The 22,377-nt window shown below is 38.0% G+C and overlaps 1 protein-coding gene across 4 annotated transcripts in view; it reads left to right on the plus strand.

The window, feature by feature from the left end:
* The first annotated feature begins 332 nt into the window (after positions 1-332).
* The window catches only part of LOC306874105 (sister chromatid cohesion protein PDS5 homolog A-like), a 45,082-nt gene continuing 23,037 nt past the window's right edge, over positions 333-22,377 (plus strand). For 2 of the 4 annotated variants that reach the window (XM_079423872.1, XM_079423874.1), the window contains exons 1-2: positions 333-473; positions 1,202-1,350. In XM_079423872.1, coding sequence (XP_079279998.1) covers positions 1,231-1,350 — 120 coding nt within the window. In that variant the 5' untranslated portion in view covers positions 333-473; positions 1,202-1,230. Of the gene's footprint in view, positions 615-1,201; positions 1,351-22,377 lie in introns of all 4 variants that reach the window. The other 2 variants (XM_079423875.1, XM_079423873.1) reach the window with 2 other exon arrangements.

Raw genomic sequence — 22,377 nt, forward strand, 5'->3', positions numbered from 1 at the left:
CATTAAAACATTAAAAATCACTCTGAAATTCAATTCACTCTGAAATATTACATTAAAACACTATTATTTTCACAAATTCTTATATGTATATTTCTTATGTCTGGGGGGGGGGGGGGTGTAAGTAAAAAACGTATGCTGTGCAATTGCCTACATTGTTAACACATACAGATGCGGTTATTTCACCAGTTGCACAAGCCAATGCAGAGGCACGTCTTCTCTGATATTTACGATAGACCAAGTTCAATGCCGTTCTCTCACATTTTCAGACGTCTCTTTTCTAAGCTGTATGGTAATGTTTCTCCCTCCATCGGCGCGCTGCAATACCGGCTTTCAGCCGATGGGGTCGCTGCGCCTCCACTTTCCACGCGAGGACGTCCACACAACCCTGTATGAAAGAGACGGAGCTTTGTGCCCTAAACTAAAAAAAACACCCGAACCCGACTCATGAATTAAAACAACGACTTATCTGTGAGGTAATGACCGGGGATTGATCTGTAGACGGCTGTAAGGCAGCTGGAGTCGCTCGAGGGAGTTTAATTCAAACAGTTTGTGTGGGATGATCAAGTTGGTGGTCGCTGTGTGCCTCGCTGAGTGAACTTGTACAGAAAAAACAAGTAAACATTTCAGATTTCTTACCGTCTAAAGTTAAGATAACGTCCGTCGTGGAGTAGTGTCGAGTGGGCGATATGGAATAAATGTTTTTGGGGTCACAGGAAGCGGCGGGTTGTGATTTTAAAACGTAAATGTGAGTGTTGGCTGTGTGTTTGTTGAATAGTTTGAGGCCTGGAGCTGACGGCTAGGCCAATAGCAGCTCGAGGAGCTCTTTTACTCTCTGAGGCGCTTTTAAACGATGTTTTATTATCCAAGTAGTGTGGTTATGTCTGAATGTGCATAATATGTGGAGACCCTTGTCAGGAGAGCTTTAAAGACATAGATACTACGTTTTAGAGTAAAAGCGCGGCAGCGGAGCGGGTCTCGTTAGCTCTCAGGCTAGGACTGCTATTAGCTTCATTAGCTTCGTGCTTTTATTTGGTATTTTTCCGTAAACTGTCGTCTGTACGGTTTTCGTGTCATTGTACGGTTATAGAGATGTTAGCTACACGCCCAGAGAGCACGAAACAGAAGTGCACAAGGTGTTTTTCAGTGTTTTTGTAGTGGTGTGGTGGGTTTGTGTGCTGAACTTTAGTGTTGTTGCCTATAGAGGCCAGTAGAGGACCGTCTGTCTGGAGAATGATGATGGAGTTCCCTCAGCAGCAAAGACCGGTGGGGGACGGAAAGATCATCTACCCACTCGGTGTCAAAGAGATCACTGATAAAATCAGCAACGATGAAGTCGTCAAACGACTCAAGGTAAGAGTGACATGCAATCACATCACTGGAAATAATATATCCAGCTTTATTGCAGGTTTAATTAATAGAAGTTACTAGTTAGATACTTTATTGGAAAACACTAGTGCATGCTTCAGTTCTTAATCTATAGTAGTAGTATTTATATAATATTTTAATGTCCTCCTTCTGAAGATGATGAATTGGTTAGACTGGATGGCCATGATGTTGTGTCCTGTCTGTACTGTTCTTGATGACAAGCATTCACACAATTTCCTATGACTGGATAAATGGCATTTGTGAGCCTAGTTTAGTTCTAGTTAAATCCAATTTTGACTCATCAAGGGACATTTGGTGAATGTACATGGACCAGTAATAGTGCACTGATAATATTTGCAAAACACAGCTATCATATTGCTGTTGCTCAGGATTTTAGGGCTATGCATATGGAGGCTAGAGGTTAAATGAATAGCTCACACAAAACTGAAAATTTTCTGAAAAATCACTTAACCATAGACCATTTAATTTTTTTTTAGCATTACATGACTTGCTTACTAGTGGATCCTCTGCAGTGAATGGGTGATGTCTGAAGGAGAGCATCACAATAATTCACAACACAATTCCAGTCCATCACGTAACATCTTGTGATGCTAAAAGCTGCGTGTTTGTAATAAATAGACTGATCATTAAGACGTTTTACTTCAAAGTGTTGCTTACGGCTAAGTCCCCCATCTATAATATTGCTTTCTCCAGTGAAAAAAATTATCTTGTTTGAAGCAGGAGAGAAATACATGCTGATCAAACGCAATCTACAAGCAAAAAAAGTTCTAAACAAATATGAAAATGGATTTTGATGTGAGAGGACAACCGGGGATGCACTTTTTCACTAGAGGAGTCATTATTATGGATTATGGACTATTATGGCCAGAAGTGATGATTTAAAGTTAAAAAGTCTTAATGAATAATTAATTACAAACATGCAGCTTTTCACTTCACAAGATGTTAATTGATAGACTAGAGTTGAGTTGTGGATTATTGGGATGTTTTTATCTGCTGTTTCACTGCAGAAGGGTCCATTGGTGAGCAAGTGATAAAATGCTAAATTTCTCCAAATCTGTTTTGATAAGGGGAAAAAAAACTTATCTACATCTTGGATATCCTGAAAGTGAGTACAGTTTATTAGCTTGATGTGATCAGACCTGCACCTTGGAGACTTTCTTTCTGTGAAAAAATTACTTAATATTCACTAGATGCAGCTTTACTCCCTCTGTGAGTGCAAGTCTAAGACTTTGAGGTGGGCACTTTTGATTTGGGTCAGTAAACATCTCGTTTCTTGCTGTCATTTTCAGTGCATAATTTATGTTTGTGTTCTTTCTGTTTGTTTGAATAGCATATGTATTGATGGAAGTCAGTGGCACAGAAAGGGTAGTATTGTGTTAGTGTTGTTTAGAGAAACTTTCAGAACAAAATAACTTAGTTTACTGCATTTTTCTTAGTGTTTATTTTGAAATAATTTTTGGAAATAAATGTAATTATTTTAAAGGGGTCATGAACTGCCCTGTTTTAACCCCCCTCATCAGAATGCTCTGTTTGAATCAGAATCAGAAAGCGCTTTTATTGCCAAGTATGCTTGGGCATACAAGGAATTTGTTTTAGTGTCATAAGTTTCCAGTTCACAGAGTCAACAATGACACACAGACAATAAAAATAAGATGAGAATAAAAAATACACATGTAACTATAAATAAACAAAAAAAAATTGAAAAAATAAATAATTATATGTACAGTTGTGCTATAGATGATAGAATGGAATAGAAGGAGATGCAGGGATGTACTAGGATGGAGGTGGTAGCAAATAAATATAAGGTTGTTGCACATTGTTATTGCATAATGGATGGGGGGGGGGGGGGGGGGGCATTTAACTGTTCATAAGGTAGATTGCCTGGGGGAAGAAACTGTTCTTGTGCCTGGCTGTCCTGGTATTTGGGGCTCTGTAGCACCGGCCAGATGGCAAAAGTTCAAAAAGGGGATGACTTCAAGTTCAATTTTATTTATATAACACATTTAAAAAACAACCATGGTGACCAAAGTGCTTCACAATGTCCGGAATAGCTCACACACAAACAAAACACAGTAAAAACGTCACAATGTCTCAACTCAAAATAAAAGCCAAGGAATACAGGTGTGTCTTAAGCAAACACTTAAAAATTCCAACAGTCTGAGCAGTTCTTATGTGTAGCGGTAAACTATTCCACAAATTAGGTGCCACCACTGAAAAAGCTCTTTCACCTTTATTTTTTTTATCTGGCTCTCGGAACATCGAGGAGCACCTTGATTTGACGACCTCAGTGCTTTAACTTGGATGTGAGGGATCCAAAGTGATTTTCTGAGCCCTTTTCCTCACTCTGGATGTATACAGTTCTTGGGTACTGGCACTGGCACAGTCTTCTGATGCCTGATTTTGTATCTGAGCCAAACCAGACAGTTATTGAAGTGCACAGAACAGACTTGATGACGGCTGATTAGAACTGTTTCAGCAACTCCTCTGGCAGGTTAAACTTCATCAGCTGGCGAAGGAAGTACAACCTTTGTTGGGGTCGATGTGAGTGTCCCAATTCAGGTCCTGGGAGATGATGGATCCCAGGAACTTGAATGTCTCCACTGCAGCCACAGTGCTGTCTATGATGGTGAGTAGGGAGAGTGCAGGGGGGTTTCTCCTGAAGTCCATGATCATCTCCACAGTTTTGAGCGTATCCAGGTTGTTTAGACTGCACCAGACAGTCAGCTCTTTAACATCCTGTCTGTAGGCAGACTCGTCACCATCCCGAATGAGGCAGATGAGTGTGGTGTCATCTGCAAACTTCAAGAGCTTGACAGAGGGGTCCTTAGAGGTGCAGTCGTTGGTGTACAGGGAGAAGAGCAGTGGGGAGAGAACACAGCCCTGAGAGGCACCAGTGTTGGTGGAGCAGTTGTCTGACACAAATTTCCACAGTCTCACTAGCTGTTGCCTATCTGTCAGAAAGCTGGTGATCCATTGACCGATAGAGCTATGGACAGAGAGCTGGGTTAGTTTGGTCTGGAGGAGTGTTGGAATGATGGTGTTGAAGGCCGAACTGAAATCCACAAACAGGATCCTCACATAAGTCTCTGATTTTTCCAGGTGTTGAAGGATGTAATGCAGTCCCATGTTGACTGCATCATCCACGGACCTGTTTGAAGTGAAGTGACATACTGCCAAGTATGGTGACCCACACTCGGAATTCGTGCTCTGCATTTAACCCATCCAACATGCACACACACAGCAGTGAACACACACCCGGAGCAGTGGGCAACCATTTATGCTGCGGCGCCCAGGGAGCAGTTGGGGGTTCGGTGCCTTGCTCAAAGGCACCTCAGTCGTGGTATTGAGGGTGGAGAGAGCGCTGGACATTCACTCCCCCCCCACCTACAATCCCTGCCGGCTCAAGACTCGAACCCGCAACCTTTGGATTACGAGTCCAACTCTCTAAACATTAGGCCACGACTTTTTCCGTGAAACAGAGCAGCAGAGTTTGAAAAATCCTTATTTATCCGGGAGAGCAGAAGGAGTTTGTCCGTTTTGTTGGGTAGAGAGCGTAGGTTTGCCAGATGAATGTTTGAATTTGAAATCCGCGCTGTCTGAGCTTCACGAGCATGACGGCTCGCTTCCCCCGTCTGCGCGTCCTGCGTTTGATCAGCGCCGCCGCTCCGCCGACTACAATGTCCAGCAAAACATCCAAATAATCGAAAACTGGTAGGAGATTTTGTGGTGTTCTGCCGAATGTTCAGCAGTTCTTCCATTGGTAAAACTGATCGTGTTTGAGAAACAAAAAAATGGAAAAACTAACAAAAACACTAAAACAACTGGAGAACGAAGCACCGTGGCTGTCATGTACAGCGCCATCTTGAATATATTAAATTGAATAGGCATGGTGGATTGAAAACTCGGAAGTAAACACCCACTGCTATGATTGGCAAACAGTTGTGTATGTTTGACAGCCTACATCCTTCATAGATGGATGCTGCTGTGTTTTTGGTTAAAAACGCATAAATTAGGGATGCACCAAATGTTCGGCAACCGAATTTATTCCGCCAAAAATAGCAAAAAAAGCTCTTTCAGTGTTCAGCCGAATAAGTGAAAAGACAGAATAAATTGTAACAATCAATGAAACAAATAGAGGCGTGCACTAATGCAGCAAATTTCAGCAGAGTGAAAGCATTCAAAACTGTCAGAGAAACACAATCATTACAAGCACTGTTTAGTACTGCATGTCTTTGATGAGAAGAGGAAGGGGTGGTTGTGGTTGTGGCTACTGTATGATTATTGAAATCGCGAAATGGCCTTAAACAATTAAATAAACTAAAAAAAAAAAATAAAAAAAAAAACAGTAGAACCCCTCCCAAAACACAATAGAAAATTTTATGGATTTAAGGGTTATAATGGGAATTGTATTGGTTTTACAAGCGCTTTTAGGCATGTTGTTTGGTCTTATCTCATAAAGATAGGCACTTTATGAAGTTAATAAAGTGATCTGTTGTGGATATGAGTTTTTTTTTTTGGTGTTATAAAACAAAGCATTTGGGTGTTTTAGTGTTTTTGTGCTTGTCCTTGTTTGTTGTTTTTTCTATGAAGATCTGGCAACACTGACACTTTACCGCAGGGCTCATGAGCGCAGCTAGCCCCGTGCTAACGTTAAGACTTCTTTCACTGTTATTTTCTTGCATGATCTCACATACAGACAAAGACACAGATGCACGTTCAAATACGTTAACAACTAGTTGTCCAGTTCAGTTCCGTTCACTACCTGTATTTTTCGGGTGTTAATGCGGTTTTCGAAAGCGGTTGTCACTCCCGTATTTTAGTGAATTATGTGTGTACAGATCGCAATTAAGGAGTAAAAGGTGAACTGACAACCGAATTTAGCTGCAGTGTGTACGTGGCCTATAAGAATTTCTGTGATGGTTTCTATTGTTTAGTTTTTTTTCAGCAGGGTAACGATATGTGCTGCACATTATTGACAATATTGAGCTTAAGCTTGGCTTTGCAAATTTAAAATCGCAAATCAAATCGCAATCGCATTATCTGTCCAAAAAAATCGCAATTAGACATTTTGCCCAAATCGCACAGCCCTAACACACACAAATTGCATGCATTCAAACAGTGCTGCACTAGCTCGCGGCGCTATCTGCTTGTTAGCCAGGGTTCAAAGTCCAAAGCGCTAAATTAAACGCTGTAGATTATCTACGCTGAAACATTGTTACTCGTCAGTTAGCATTTTAATGAATTTCTACAAGGCGTGTGGCAATGTGATACATGCGACAAACATCTGCCCAAAATCATAATGAGAATCATTTATAAATCTGCAGGGAAAAATACGCAAAAAACCATGTTCGGTATTTGGCCTTCGGCCCAGTGTTTAATTTTGTTCAGCTTCGGCCAAGAATTTTCATTTCGGTGCAACCTTAGCCTTCGGTGCAACCAATACTCAGTACATACACTACCAGTCAAAAGTTTTTGAACAGTAATATTTTTAATGTTTTTTTACTATTTAAAATAACTGCTTTCTATTTGAATATATTTTAAAATGGAATTTATTCCTGTGAGTAAAGCTAAGTTTTCCGCATCATTACTCCAGTCTTCAGAATGAATGAATGATGCATTTATATAGCGTTTTTGTGTATCGCCGTACACCCAAAGCGCTTTACAATCATGTGGGGGTCTCTCCTCAACCACCACCAGTGTGCAGCATCCACTTGGATGATGCGACGGCAGCCACAGTACAACGGCGCCAGTGCGCTCACCACACACATTTACATTTACATTTATTCATTTAGCTGACGCTTTTATCCAAAGCGACTTACAATTGCTATATATGTCAGAGGTCGCACGCCTCTGGAGCAACTAGGGGTTAAGTGTCTTGCTCAGGGACACATTGGTGTCTCACAGTGGATTCGAACCCGGGTCTTATCCACTGCGCCATCACCACCCAGTTTTTTTTCAGCTACAGGTGGAGAGGAGAGAGTGATAGAGCCAATCAAGTGGATGGGGATTACTAGGAGGCCATGATTGATAATTTGGCCAGGACACCGGGGTTACACCCCTACACTTTATGAAAAGTGCCATGGGATTTTTAGTGACCACAGAGAGTCAGGACCTCGGTTTAACGTCTCATCCGAAAGACAATGCTTTTTACAGTATAGTGTCCCCGTCACTATACTGGGGCGTTAGAACCCACACAGACCACAGGGAGAGCACCCCCTGCTGGCCTCACTAACACTTCTTCCAATAGCAACCGAGTTTTCCCAGTAGGTCTCCCATCCAGGTACTGACCAGGCTCAACCCTGCTTAGCTTCAGTGGGCAACCAGTCTTGGGCTGCAGGGTGATATGGCTGTGTCACATGATCCTTCAGAAATCATGCTGATTTGCTGTTCAAGAAACATTATTGTTATTATTATCTTCAATATTTAAAACTATTGAGTACTGTTTCTTTCAGGATTCTTTGATTAATATAAAGATCCAAAGATCAGCATTTATCTGAAATTAAAAGCTTTTGTAACATTATACACTATACCATTCAAAAGCTTGAAGTCAGTATAATTTTTTTTCTTTGGTGAGCAGAAAGAGAATTCTTTAAAAAAAACAAAAAATCTTACTGTTCAAAACTTTTGATAGTAGTGTATGAAACGATATGTAATAAGACAAAGCAATTGTTACCAATCAAAACAGTTACTCACGCTTGTGTGGTTCGACATCCGATCCAATATAGTCAGAACAGCATCAGCAATAACCCTTGAATTTTGAACCCTGGAATTTTGATTTCTTAGTTCATGACCCCTTTAATTTTTCATATTTTTCTGAAACAATGTGTTGCTTGTATGATTAAAGAATGGGTTTCCCATTCTCAGGGGCTTAAAAGAAAGATTTTTGTGAACAATTTTATTTATTTAAAGGCAAACAAAATATTATATATATATATATATATATATATATATATATATATAGGGCCTAGCTTTATGATGTTTTTCTCCGCTGGCAGAAGCGCTGCAGGTGCGTGATGTGATAGCTATGATGACCATGTGAATCCTCATGTTCTGTTTGTTGCTTTTTGCGCATGTAAAATTAATACCCGGACAACAAATGTTAGTATTTTTAACAGGTCACAGACACTTATTCTTTCCAATTTAATTCAGTTCTAATTTAAAATAACGGTTAACTTTGTTTAATTTAAAATTGTCGGTTAACGGTTAATAATTGGTTAACGAGCGTAGGTTGTCGGTTAGGAAAAATAATGGCCATTCCGTTGGGTCGTTGGTCTAGTCACAGATACCGTAGATACCGGGAAAGGATCGTTTTCCCCCATGCAGACTCCGCCCACACAGCTATGACGCGACGCCAACCAAGTCTATTGGCAGCGCCGCCCTCTGGTTACATGAACCCGTCACCACCACTTCAGCACCGAAAACATGGAGAATTATTGTCCAAAAAAAACTGCACAGCCTAGTCGATATTCTATTATTAAATCAACTAATCGAATATTCGAAAATCATGACCCGTCCCTATCAGGTACACGTCAAATTTTCTCAAGGAAATTTTTTTTTTCTTAATGCTGTAAAATATACATGAGTCAGTTGGTACTACATTACTATAATATTGAAGGTTAAAACTGACTGATTTTTTTATGCTTGAATTGCTTAAATTGCACTTAATTAAGTTTTATAATAAAAGTTACAATTACATATTTCTACTTCAACTTCTTTATATATATAAACATTTAAATGGGGTCTGTCATAAAAAATATAAATTAAACATTGAAGAACAGTAAAAGTTATAATGAATATATTATGTTGCAAATATTTAGCAAAATGCCCCTCTCTAGAGTTTATTTTTCTAACCCGAATATGTTTTTTCTGAGGTAAATGTGACCCTACATGACATTGTTTACAAGCCGTTATATTGACATCTTTGCGCGGATAAAACACTGATTGACATGAGACAGGATACGGATTGTAAAGATGTACTCTTTTAACTTCCCTTTGGATGTTTAGTCAAGTTTATTTTGTTTTGAATCTGGTATTAATGTGCAGGAGATGATCAGTTGACATGCACTACGCACTGCCTCATCTGTTCAACTGAGGCGCTACAGCGTTCTGTCACTTCACATTAAACCGCACCAAAATGGCATTTATTGTTTGGATATTGCAATACAATGGACAGCAGGGATGGAAATTAACTTTTTTGTCCACCGGCCACTGTGGCTGGTGGATTTCAAAATCTACCAGCCACTTTCTTGTTTTTAACCGACAATGTGTAACTGCATGTGAAAATTAATACTACAAGATCTACAATACTTAAGCAGTTTATTTAATCTCAAGTCTCAATGAAATACTGACATTTTCTCTTTCTCTCTTATACACACACAAACCATGAACTGATATACATTTCATTAAATGAGTAGAGCAGATTAAACAAAAAACTAACATTCCTCCACCCATCCTCCCCACTCCCAGTCCAATTTGCGCCTGCTCGGATGATTCGTGGTCTTTTATGGCTTCCAGTTTTAGGTTTTTAGTCCCAACAATGAAACTATGGCCTGGTTTCACAGACAGGGCTTAGACTAAACCAGGATTAGGCCATAGTTCAATTAGGACATTCAAGCAATTTTTATAAACATGCCTTAGAAAAAACATTACTGTTGTGCATTTTGAGACAAAATAAAGGGACTGATATATTTTAAGATCTGTCAGAGCAAGTTTCAGTTGAAACAGCTCAGACTTAGATTTTAGTCTGGGATTAGTTTTAAGCCTTGTCTATGAAACCTGGGGTATTAGTTTTGGCATCTTCTGAAGCGTGTTGACGACATACCGAGCAGAACATTGACTTGTCTCTTCGTAAACTAACCAATCACGGGACTCCCCATTGTCTGCTTTTCTCCATCGTTCTTTAAAAAAACTTTTTTTGACCTTCGCCTCTTTGTCCACTGGCTCCTCCTGAGATGTTTTCTCTTAGGGCTGCAACAAACGATTATTTTGATAATCGAATAATCTAACAATTATTAGAACGATTAATCGACTAATCATCGATTATTCCACTGATTGACCAGTAGACTTTGATAATTCAGCTTTTGTGATTAGTTAAAATATTAAGTTATACATATTCTAAAATAAAGGTCACTTCAGCTTTAGAAAAGTATATTATGTAATTACAATTATTAAACAATTAATTGGCAACACTTTACAATAAGGTTCATCATTTAACATTAGTTAACATGGACTAAGAATGAACAATACTTCTACAGCATTTGTTAATCTAAAAGTTAGTTAATTTCAGCATTTACTAATGCTGTTTTTTTAAGTTTTTATTAACAAAGATTAATAGTTAAATGTAATAAATGCATTGTTCATTGATGTTAATTAACACATTAACTAATGTTAATAAATTATACCTTATTGTAAAGTGTCACCAATTCATTATACAAATAGATGTATTTGGCACACAAATGAAATGACAGACAGAGACACTCTCTCACCATTTAATTAGCGACATGAAAAAGAAACTGAATGACACATTCTGCCTAACATCTCCTTTTGTAAGTCATATAGATAAGAAACATAATAAAGGTAAGTGATACGATGCTTTGGATAAACTATTTTATTCAGAACATAATATTTTAAAATACCTTATAGGGTTTCAAAACAGTCCTTAGCTAGATCAAGCTTTGGTCTCTGTAAACCAAACTGTCACTATAATGAAACAATTTTTTTTCCCACTAATAAAAATATTTAATAATTAGCTAGCTCCACACTGGAGAGCTGCTTTAGTCCGGACATTACTGGAGTAACGTTACATTACTGAAAAGCAGAGCTCATGCAAACATCCACATCGTTGTAATCAGATGCATTTTTAAATGCTGTTTTCACACTGCTGTCAGTTTTTATTGTGTTTATTTAGTTACTGAGACGAAAGCGAGCTATATATTAACATGTTCATCCAATCGCCGCTCAAGTTCAGGTGCATTTTCTCTGAAGCGCTGTATGTCTTCTTCTCTTGAATGCATCCAGGAGGGCTGAACTACAGTCTTGCGCTACGGTGCTACAGTGCCACACTGGTGAAACCGCAGTATTGCAGGCTCTAACATTAGGTGCCTCCTCTAAAAGTGTCCGCCGTCCAGATGAAACGGTATTCTATTTTTATTTACCCGCCACAGTGGCCGGTAGGTGAAGCGAGTTTACCCGCCACAACACAAAATCACCCGCATTTGGCTGGTGGCGGGTGCTAATTTCCATCCCTGATGGACAGAATTTGAAATCTACATTTTTTTTCATATTAAAAGTACCTAAGCACAATGGTGATTGCGATTTATAGGATGTGAGGTGCCCTTCAATGTTCTGTCCATTAAGTAATCGATCCTTGGAATTTAAGAATCGATATCGTTTCGTAAAAATGAGAATCGATTAAAATCAATTATCAATTATTTTTTACTTGTTTTAATATGTTGGATAACATTTATATGAAGATGAATTTTGTTAGGCTATTAATTTTTTCCATTATTCTGCATTGCCCCAGCTGATTTGAATAAATACGCTATGCATTGGCTGACATTGAGTACAGAGCTGCTCTTTTTTTTCTTTTTAACGACTGCCTAAAATTAAGTGATGATAATGCGAGTGGAGCGTACGGCATAATTGTGACCTATTTTTAGCGGAATTCATTAAGGGATTTGACAATGTGATTCTTAGATTAAGTATTTCAAATGTTGGCTATTATTTACACAAGCACAGTTTTTTTTTTCTTACCATCTTTTGGGGGTTTCTTGCTTTTAGACTAGTCGACTAGTCAGATACAACACTTATGTTTAAACGACAGTCAAATTAAGTTAGTCGTAGCACACATCCATGGGGGGGTGGGGTTGTCTGTTCCAGCTTTGTTTTCATTTGGCGGAAAAAAAGACAATATTGTGTCTAAAATGTAATTCCCTTAATGCTAATTTAAAGTTTTTTTAAACTGTATGAAGTTAATATTCGTGATCACTAACCTTCAGGAAAACGGCACTTTTGCTTGTATAATATTACTTAACTATATCTTATCTTTATAAAAAACATACAGGGATAATTTTGCTTTACATTGCTTTAATCGTAGGGGCATTCTGATAGCTTCATCATGCAGTAAATGCTTTTGGACTCTCGATACATGTTTTTTTATTTAGCCTAGTTTTTTTGCTGAATGTCAGCTCGCATATTGTTAAAACAATTCCGATATTGTGGACAATAAATATTGCACACCCCTACTGTTAAGTGTTTGTAAGCCATTGCTTTTGAGTCTTTTAAACTGTTACACATTCAATTACAACTTGTAGACTGTCTCTAAAATGCTTTGCAGTCCTACATTTCAACTTGTGTGTCATTGTGTTTTGTATTGTTACACACAACCATTATGGCAGTGCTGAATAGACGGATGTTTTCAACAAATGAGGCCATTAAATATACCCTTTCAGCTAACATGTTGTTCACATTTTGTGAAAAATAACATTGTGATCTCATAGATGAGGCTGTCCTTCTTGTGAACTAAACATGAATTAGGTCAGCCCATCCCCCCAAAATATCCAGTGGTGGTGGAAATAAACGGGTAATCAGATTGAAACATGGTGCCTCAAGTTGCTTTTTCTTTCACAAGTCCTTAATGAATTCAACAACTGTGGGCACTTTGCAGCAATCAATTTAAACACGTTTCCAGAGATTCTTTCACTCTAACTTTGTGTAGTATTCACTTATTAAATGTGTAAAAATTTTGGTTGTTAGGAAGACTATCAGAGGCTTTTGGAGGAAGATGGAGTTAGAGCCCTGCATTTCGGCCCGGGCCAGACTTTTTTACGCCTCTAGGGCCGGGCTTTGGGCCAATTTTCATGTCATAGTTCAGATGCGGGCTGGGCCTCGGACCTGTTTGGGTTTCTCCTTATTTTTATATTGTAGACATTGATCGATTAGTAATGAAAAAGATTGCCGCGCTGGTGGAAACAGCACGAGACCGTGCCGCGACTGAGAGCAGCTCGATGGTGTTTAGTGTCCCGCAGCAGCAGGTGCTCAAGTGACTTCAGCGCAGCTGAATACTTCTGCGTTCAAATGCACGCAATAGACTAAAGCTTGCTGCAAAACCCCAGCAAACATAACCATGAATGTGTCTGTGGGAAATAGTAAGGAGATATTTGAATTATTTACTAATAAACTAATGTTTTCTGAGTCCGTGTCGCAAGGATGAAGTTGCTGATCCTGACTCGCCGTCTCCTCATTAGACGCGCCTTTAGAGAGAAATGCATCTTTGTTGATTATGATTAAGATTATAATAAAAGAGTTTTTGTTTTCAATTTTTTTATTTCGTTAAGTAATAATTTAAAGCTTTCTATAGATATATTTATCATGTCTGTTGTATTCGCTCAGCTTCGGTTCATTTTTGTGAAGCGCTCCTGTTCAAGACGGCAGAAAGCGCATCATGTTTGTTTTCTTTGACTACCTTTTGTTGGTATTGTGAGTGCACATAAATACAAGTAGACCCTTTACAGGTCCGAATGATGTACTACTCTTAAAAAAAAAAAAAAATACAATTAACGACGTAGGCTATTTTAATTAGTTTCCACTGAAAAAAAAATCCAAGTATTTGCGCTGGAGCCTCCATGTCCTGCAGAGCGCGCTTTAGCTTCCACTCTCCGCACAAACTTAGATATAGATACATTATTATTATAGCGCAGGTTTAACATTTAAACATTGTTATATACTTGAACTGTTTTAGTATATCTATAGATATTATTTTAGGCAAGTCGTGATGATATGAGAAGGCTAAATTTATCAAACATAGGCTATGATCAGCTCATGCCGCTGGCCGCTTTGTCGTTACTTTAAAAAAACAAAAAAAAACTTAAGTCTATTTAACGAACAAAAATGCTCCAAACGTTTTTCTAAATTAACTTAATAAAAAAACGAAACTAAATATAATAATTTTGCCATTACACACAAAACTGAACTATTTTAATAGCCGAAACAGTAGTATAAACTGTTTTAGGAGAAGGAGGGAAAAAAAGACGGGCTCGGGTCGGACTCGGGCCGGTAATTCTGATAAGCTGTCGGACCAAAACTGCAGGGCTTTAAATGGAGTGACTACTGGCCTTCCTGCTTTTTCCAGTGTGCTGTTTTGACTGAGTCTGAAGCTCAACTGCTTTCCTTGAGTTTAGAGCACAGACTGCCCTTCCCCCCACTTTACCAAACATGCTCTCACTCTCTCTCTCTCTCACACACACACACACACACACACACACACACACACACACACACAGGCGCCAGAGAGAGGTAAAAAGTAGAGAAAATAATTTCTCCTGGGTCCTAGAAATATAAGGGTTAAGTGCTTATGAAAGATGAGATCTACAGAAAAGAGTGCATGCATGCAAAGACTCAGTGGTCATTTCTATTAAACATTGCACTCTTCATGCAGATTAGCCTAATTGTTTACCTGTAGTAAAGTATTACCATTGCTTTTATGAAGAGGTAAATCCAATCAACAACAGATCTAGTCCCCACCCTACCTTTTTTGTTGATCTTTTTTTGATAATTCAATTTCATATGCATCACAATAAGGAAGAAATGATCTGTCACTGTTTCCATTTTATTGTGATTTTAACACAAATTGCAGTCCAAACTGCACCTGCAAGGGCCAAAACAATGGGGTTTTTTGTCAATCAGTAATTATTCCAAATTTCTCCAAAACATTGGTCTTTATTTCACCCATTGTATGGGTCAAAATTATTGATTTTTCTTTTATTAAGCACACCAAATTCTACATTGAGACAGTTTTAGTGCACAAGATATTTGTTTCGGTACAAGAAGTTAGATATTTTTGTGTGAGAGATTAATATTTTATTCTAATTTTATTTTAAATGGCAAAAGCATTTTGATTAACATGTACATCATTAAATGCCAAAAAACCTCACGTTTTATTAAAAGTTCTTGTTTATTTTGAACAGTCTTTTTAAAGAATACTTGAAAAATGTTTAATTTGAAGGTACAGAGTCAATCACAAAAAAACAGAACACTAAAATCAATCATCAAGGCACTCAATTTGATCAGTTATATATACATAGTGAAGTGTCATTTAAGCACATTGCAACATCTATACTAGTCCACGTTCAGCTAAGTAACACACATTCAAAAATCAAATAAAACAAACCAATAAAACATTTAAATCATGGGGATGAACCATAGACTGTAAAAAAAGATGGACGACGCGTCTCCGCATCCTTCCACTATAGAAAAGTGAAGCCAAAACATCTCAGTATGGCCGCTGCCATTGTGAGTAAATGACGTCATTTGGAGCCAGAGTCTGCGCAGTAGAGATTCGTTTGGAGCCAGAGTCTGCGCAGTAGAGATTCGTTTGGAGCCAGAGTCTGCGCAGTAGAGATTCGTTTGGAGCCAGAGTCTGCGCAGTAGAGATTCGTTTGGAGCCAGAGTCTGCGCAGTAGAGATTCGTTTGGAGCCAGAGTCTGCGCAGTAGAGATTCGTTTGGAGCCAGAGTCTGCGCAGTAGAGTCGTGAGGTGGAGCCGCAGAATCAAACTCCCCCAGACCCAATCAAGCATAACGACACGCCCCGTTTTTATAGCATCAAATTACTAGCTAAAATCAAACTTACCACAAAAACGAACAGTTGAACATATATCAGCGTGATAACAACTACCTTAAATGACCAAAATCATATTTTGGAATATTGTATTGGAAGTGTCTTTTTTTTTTTTTTGTTATGACTCAAGTCCCATTCGTTTACATGGAGAGGGCGGGGTTTATGACCTGTACTGCAGCCAGCCACCAGGGGGCGATCAAAGAGCCCGCAGCTTCACTTTCCAGTACGAGTGAGACACACCCGGGATGAACCAAGCGGCAACCTCCCGCTCTCTCTCTTGAAACCAACACGGCGGAAGTGACTTAAACTGCAGTTCATCGACTGGCCGCTAGAGGCTGGCTGCAAAAGGGAGTCAATCCCATAGACTCCCCATATTAAAATGCCACACAAAATGCCTTTACAGCAGAAAAAACATGTTTACAGCCTGGTTCAAAAAATGATTTTGCCCTTCATAGCTAATTTTGCCCTTCATGACAACTGTGAGAGGGTGGGTGAAATTTTTTTTATTACTCATACGTTTAAATTAAATCAAGCCTTAAAATTCTGCATAATTAAGGGCGTGGCCGCTGCTGTCACCACTGTCACGCTTGTCGGGCGTGGTTTCAGGAACCAGCTCCACCCACATCCCGCCTTTTTGCCCATTTTTGATTATCTGAGAGTGATGCACAGTCAAGATGGCGATGGCCGTCTCCGTCCACTTTGAGCTTCAAAAATGCTCTTCGGAAACCTACGGGTGATGTCACGGACTCTACGTCCATTTTTTTTTTTTTTTTTTTTTTTTAAATACAGTCTATGGGATGAACACACAAACTAGCCTCATTATGAAGTCTCTTATTAAATGGATGTCGACTTATCTATAGTCTCTTAAGGCTGGAATACACTACATGATTTTTGCCCCGATTTTCCACCGATTTACAGTCTGAAAAAGTTGATGCTAGTTGCCAAAGGTCAGAACCAGTATGCAGATTTGAGTCGACTGATTCCATAGAAAATCACAATATGTATAGTGATCACAGACTCTTTGATTCCATCCAGTCAAAAGAGATCAAACGTGTTTGATGTTTTCAGCAGATTTTAAAACACATTGTTTTAATTTGTCACGTGTCTCCCAGCAACAATGCACACATTTCTGAGTGAGTTTGTTGTGATCGGAAGGAATTTAAAGTCTGGCAGTGTGTGATCCTCAGTCGTTTAGTGTATGATGGCCAGTTTTCCTCTGTCACTATTTAAAAAGTCAGTAAGTGTATGATGCCTGGTGTTTTAAAAATCTTTTGAAATTTTGAAAGTCGTGTAGTGTATTCTAGCCTTTATTCACTTTTTTCCTGGACGGATACGACAGGGTTCTGATGGCTCCTCCTCTGTACGAACGACATGCCTCTTTCATCTTTGGACATAAACTATAGTTACGTCTAGATTTTGTCATCTTAAGTCTGTGAAAATAAGTTATTAATCATTTTATAAAGTTGTACTAAAAAAGTGACAACCATCAGTTTATATTGAAAGTCTGTTTATGAAGTATTTAAATAGACGTTCATTGTGGAGTAGTTTAAAGAGAGCACAGTGAGCTTAATGGGAACAGCAACAATTTTTTATACATTTCCTGAAATATTTATTAAAATGACAAGATTTTGCAATATAATCTGGGTCATGTATTGTTTATACATATTTTAATATGAACAACTATTATTAACAATATATATGAAATTATACTTTTTCTTATTGATGTAACACTGAAGCTGTGTGATTTTCATAGTAGTGCACCATTTAAGCTCGCCTTACAATAATATGAAATCTTTAAAAATTACAGCAGTATATATCCACAGACCAGCAATAAACTGCCAATTTATAATATTATGGATTTAAAAGTACAAGCCAGTAATGCCTGTGAAGTAATATATTAGCGTAGCACACAATCTTATACAGCTAGTCAGCTAACTGTGTTCTGTAGCATCTGCGCGGTGTTGCTTAAACTATCTGTTGTATCTAACAGTAATTATTTCCCACATCTAAATTCCAGGTTATAATATGCAAAAGTCTACATATTAATCTCTTAATTTTACAGTAAGTACTGAAATTTACCCAAAAAAGGCTTGTGGACACATGGAGACCCATATCTCAGTGTGCAATAATGTGTGCAATAATTGATTGACTTAAAATTACTGGAGGTATGTAGTAACAAACACATCAATTGGTTAAGACATCAAATAGGATAATACATTATTTTTTCTTTTTATAATCTGAGCTCAAAAATGGAAGTGTGCTTACTGGGTACGTTTAACCTAACATATTACAAATTAATGAATAAATCAGTATATAAAATAATTACATTTACAAGTGTCATGTTTGTGATTTATTTTTTTTATAATGTATACTATAGCTTTTGACCTTTAAATCAAAACATACTCATGATTTTATGACATCAATTACTGCTTTATTTAATCAGAAACACTGTCTAAATGTTATTTGTGTATTTCATTTTATTAGAAGTAGGCCAACAGCGCCTCTTACAGATTTAAAACTCGTTACTGAACGGGCATTAGGACCCGGGGAGAGGCTGCCGCTGCTGCCACTGCCTGTACTATTACGCACCATTCACACGGGGCGTCAACGCTTGAAGGAAGGCGTGTCTGAAGCTTGGTGCAGACGCGACCGTCATAGGGACAACAGCCAATCACATCACTCCATTCAAAGTAAACGAGAGGCATTGACACCGATGCCCGTGTGAATGGGGCGTTACTGTTTACTCTTATCGAATGCGTCATTCTGTCGTACGGATGGCTTGATACCATAATTTTGGCTTCGGTACGATATCAGAATTTAATACCTCGGTATCGATACTAAATCGATACCATAGGTGACAAATAACCAGCCTCAAAAGATAAGTGAATTGAAATGAATTATTAAAATAATAATAATAATAAAACAATCATATTTCAATACCTTTGTATCAAACTGTAACAAAAACCCTACACGGAACATGGGTTACATTTTGATGTTGGAGAAAGAAAAAAAACACATCTGAAGTAAAATATATTAAAATCTTCTTATCTTTTCAGTGCAAATAAAATGTCTCAAAAAAATCTACCGGCAAGATAGGTTACATTTTGACTGAGTTTGAAGAAATAAACAAAAAACAACTGAAGTATCACAATTAATGCAACAAATGTTGCTTTATTGTAAAGTGTTATTCTAACAGTTAAAGTAATATTCAAAATCAAATTATTATTTCTCTCTCAGATTTTTTTCAGACTCCGATAGCCAAAAAAAAAAAGCATTAAATATAGATCTCACTCTCTCGGCTGCTTCAAATTAGCGGTCAGCAGCGCGTCAGAAACATTCCCTTCATATTACTGATACGAAAATTAATACAGCAAAACTCTTGCTTAATTCAAATTCAATTAATATTTGACTGTATGAAATGCAAGTGCATATATTACGTGACCAAAACTTCACTAGTTCTAGCGTGTCACACATGCACATTTGAGCTTTCGTTGTTACTGGATCACTTCTTATGTATGTGCGTTGATCAGTTGTAAATAAAAGTTCAAATTAAATCTGAATTTATGAATGATGCACTCACCTGTCGATCTCTTAATTCTCTGAAAAGTTCAGGATGAGCAAGCGACAAGTGCTTAAAAAGGTTTGATGTGTTGTCTCTGTGGAAACATAGCAACACATCAAACTTTAGGATTTATAGCAACACTTGCATACAGGTGCAGTAAGGTCAGTTCCTTCACCTTTGCCATCTGTTTTGTATGCAAAGTAATGCCATATTTCACTTTACGGTTTTTATTAATTTATTAAATTCAGGTGTGTTGATAAAGAGTTTCATTTGTTTGATCCATCACGTTGTTCTGTTGTCACATTTGTCCGGTTGCGCAGCAATTTGGGAAGCACTGCCACCTACAGGTGCACTTTGCAACAGCAACATGAAATACCGAATTGCGCAAAATTATGATATTGTATCGTTTGAAATGTAATATATGCCTGTATTTTTCCAGTACCGGTATACCGCGCATCCCTGTTCTGTAGTGCATTCTGTTTAAATGCAGCAATCCAAAACAATGAATCTAATCACCATTCAGGCAAAACTTTGCTTCAAGAATGAGCCACACTACTGACGTGATCTAATCGCTAGCACACCCTGAGCACGTGTGAGTTAATGTATTCCTCTTATCGGCAAGGCATATCGGCATAATTTTACATATTGGGCTGATGCCGATATTTACATTTAAAGCCATTACCGGACGATTCCGATATCGGTCCGATAATATTGTGTAATCTTAGTGTTTTCTGTCCAGGAATTTGACATTTTCTTTTTTCTATTTGCAAGACTTTTATTATAGTGGACCTGAACAACACATTTCTTGATCAAAGGTTTCTATGATCACTTCATTCCAGCTCTGCTACATTTTGAGCAATCTTGGAGTGAAAAGGAAACACACAAACCCATGTTTCTTGCTGCTGTATAAATCACAGCTCCACCTCCGTTTCCATTTCCACTCAGCATACATAATCTGGAACATTGCGAACACAGACAAGCAGTGCGATACAAACAGTGAAGCATGATATACTGTATATCAGCATTCATCATACACCCATCAGCCGATAATTTGAGGATTTTCTAATAACTATTTCATAGTAATGAAGTAATTAGATTCACTTGTTCCCATGTTAGAGGTTTGTATGTGCAGAAATTCACATGGCTCTGTGTTTTGGCTCTGAAAAAAAAAAAAAGTTTTCAAAATAAAGTCCTCAGCGTCCAGTGTTGGCGCACGTGACCTGCATGCACGATGCATTGATTTCCAAAGTCAATGTTTAATTATTTGCGTTATTTGCGTTCTGCTGAATTCAAGATCTATGTGCCTATGGACTATACACCGTTTACAAAACAAACATGTTTTTTGGCTCTGATATAAAAAAAAAATTAAAAAAAAGTTTATTTTGCCAAGTTTCAGTTTGGTTTTGATTAGGCTTGCTGCAGTAGATGGTATTTGCGGTGATACTGGTGTTAAACCGCAACACCGGTTATGTCACTTGCCCACCGCGGCACCTTCCCCCACCGTCATTTTAGTTTTTTATAGAAATCAAAATTAAGGCTTCACGATATTGGGGGAAAAACTCACATTGTGATATTTTGTTTTTCTGCAAGATATATTGCGTTATGAAAAAAAAATGAGATGACTTGAATAGCTCTGTTTAAAAAAAATATCAATGATTGGGGTGATTTTGTAGGTGAGTAAATCAGCATAGAAAATAAACAAATTACAAGCATAGATAAATATAATAGAACAAAGATACAAATTAAATGGTGCTTTATATTTTTTAGGTAATTCTAACAGTATTAATGTACAGAAATTGAATAATCAAATGGAAAAATAACACCGCAATAGTCTTCATTGTATAAATTAAATCTAGCAAATCTGTGTTAAAGCTACAAAAGTGATTTTTCTCTCTCTTCTGTTTGATTAACATTCATGACACCGAAAGCCTCAGGAACATTAAACTGCTGTGAACCAATATACTGTTACACATCAATTCTCTTTCTCAATTGTTTACCTTCACCTAAGCCATAAGCAACTGTGTTTACAAGGATACTTGCAGAGACTTGAATTTTGACATAGTTGTGAACAGAATTCGGTCTTCTCTGCGTGGCACTCGCAGTGTCTACACCGGACGCGAGCGGGGCGACGCGACAAAATACTATAGAACCCATTATTTGATGCTGATTACACTGGATGTGGGGCGACACGACAAATCCCCGACAGTAAACTGATGCCTCGTTTATAACGTACTGACACAAAGTTCAAATGATTTGTAACGGTCGCTTTGTCGTGTCTAGTGTAGTTAGACTGTATGTGTTGCTACAGGTGTAGACACAGTGTCTGTGTGAGCAAAGAAAACGATCAGTATACTAAACATCGCACATCCTGCGATGTGACTATCACGGATGCGCACATCGTGATATCGATGCTGAAACGATATAGCGTGCAGCCCTAATTAAAAAATCATTTAGTTCAGTTAGAGAACAGACACTACAATTATAACTGAACATAGCTGCTCAATGCAGCGTGCTGAATAGGAATGGGTATCGTTTACATTTTATCGATACCAATACTGATTATCGAGACCGGTACTTATCGATACTATTTGGTGCAAAAAGATATGATGTAAAAAGTTGTTAAAAATTTCAAGTTATTTTATTACTGCTGAACTTTAGCAACTTATTAAAGTTCTTCTTCAGGAGCAGGGAGTTATTTTTCTCTTTGTTTTATTTTATTAAAGTCGGCATGAAACAGAAGTTGCGATTTTCTTCTCTACTGTGACGTATATCCGAGTGAAACGGCATCTGAAATGAGAGGGTGGGACTTGATTT

The sequence above is a fragment of the Barbus barbus genome, assembly GCF_936440315.1.
Source record: "Barbus barbus genome assembly, chromosome: 8".
Classification (NCBI taxonomy): Eukaryota; Metazoa; Chordata; class Actinopteri; order Cypriniformes; family Cyprinidae; genus Barbus; species Barbus barbus.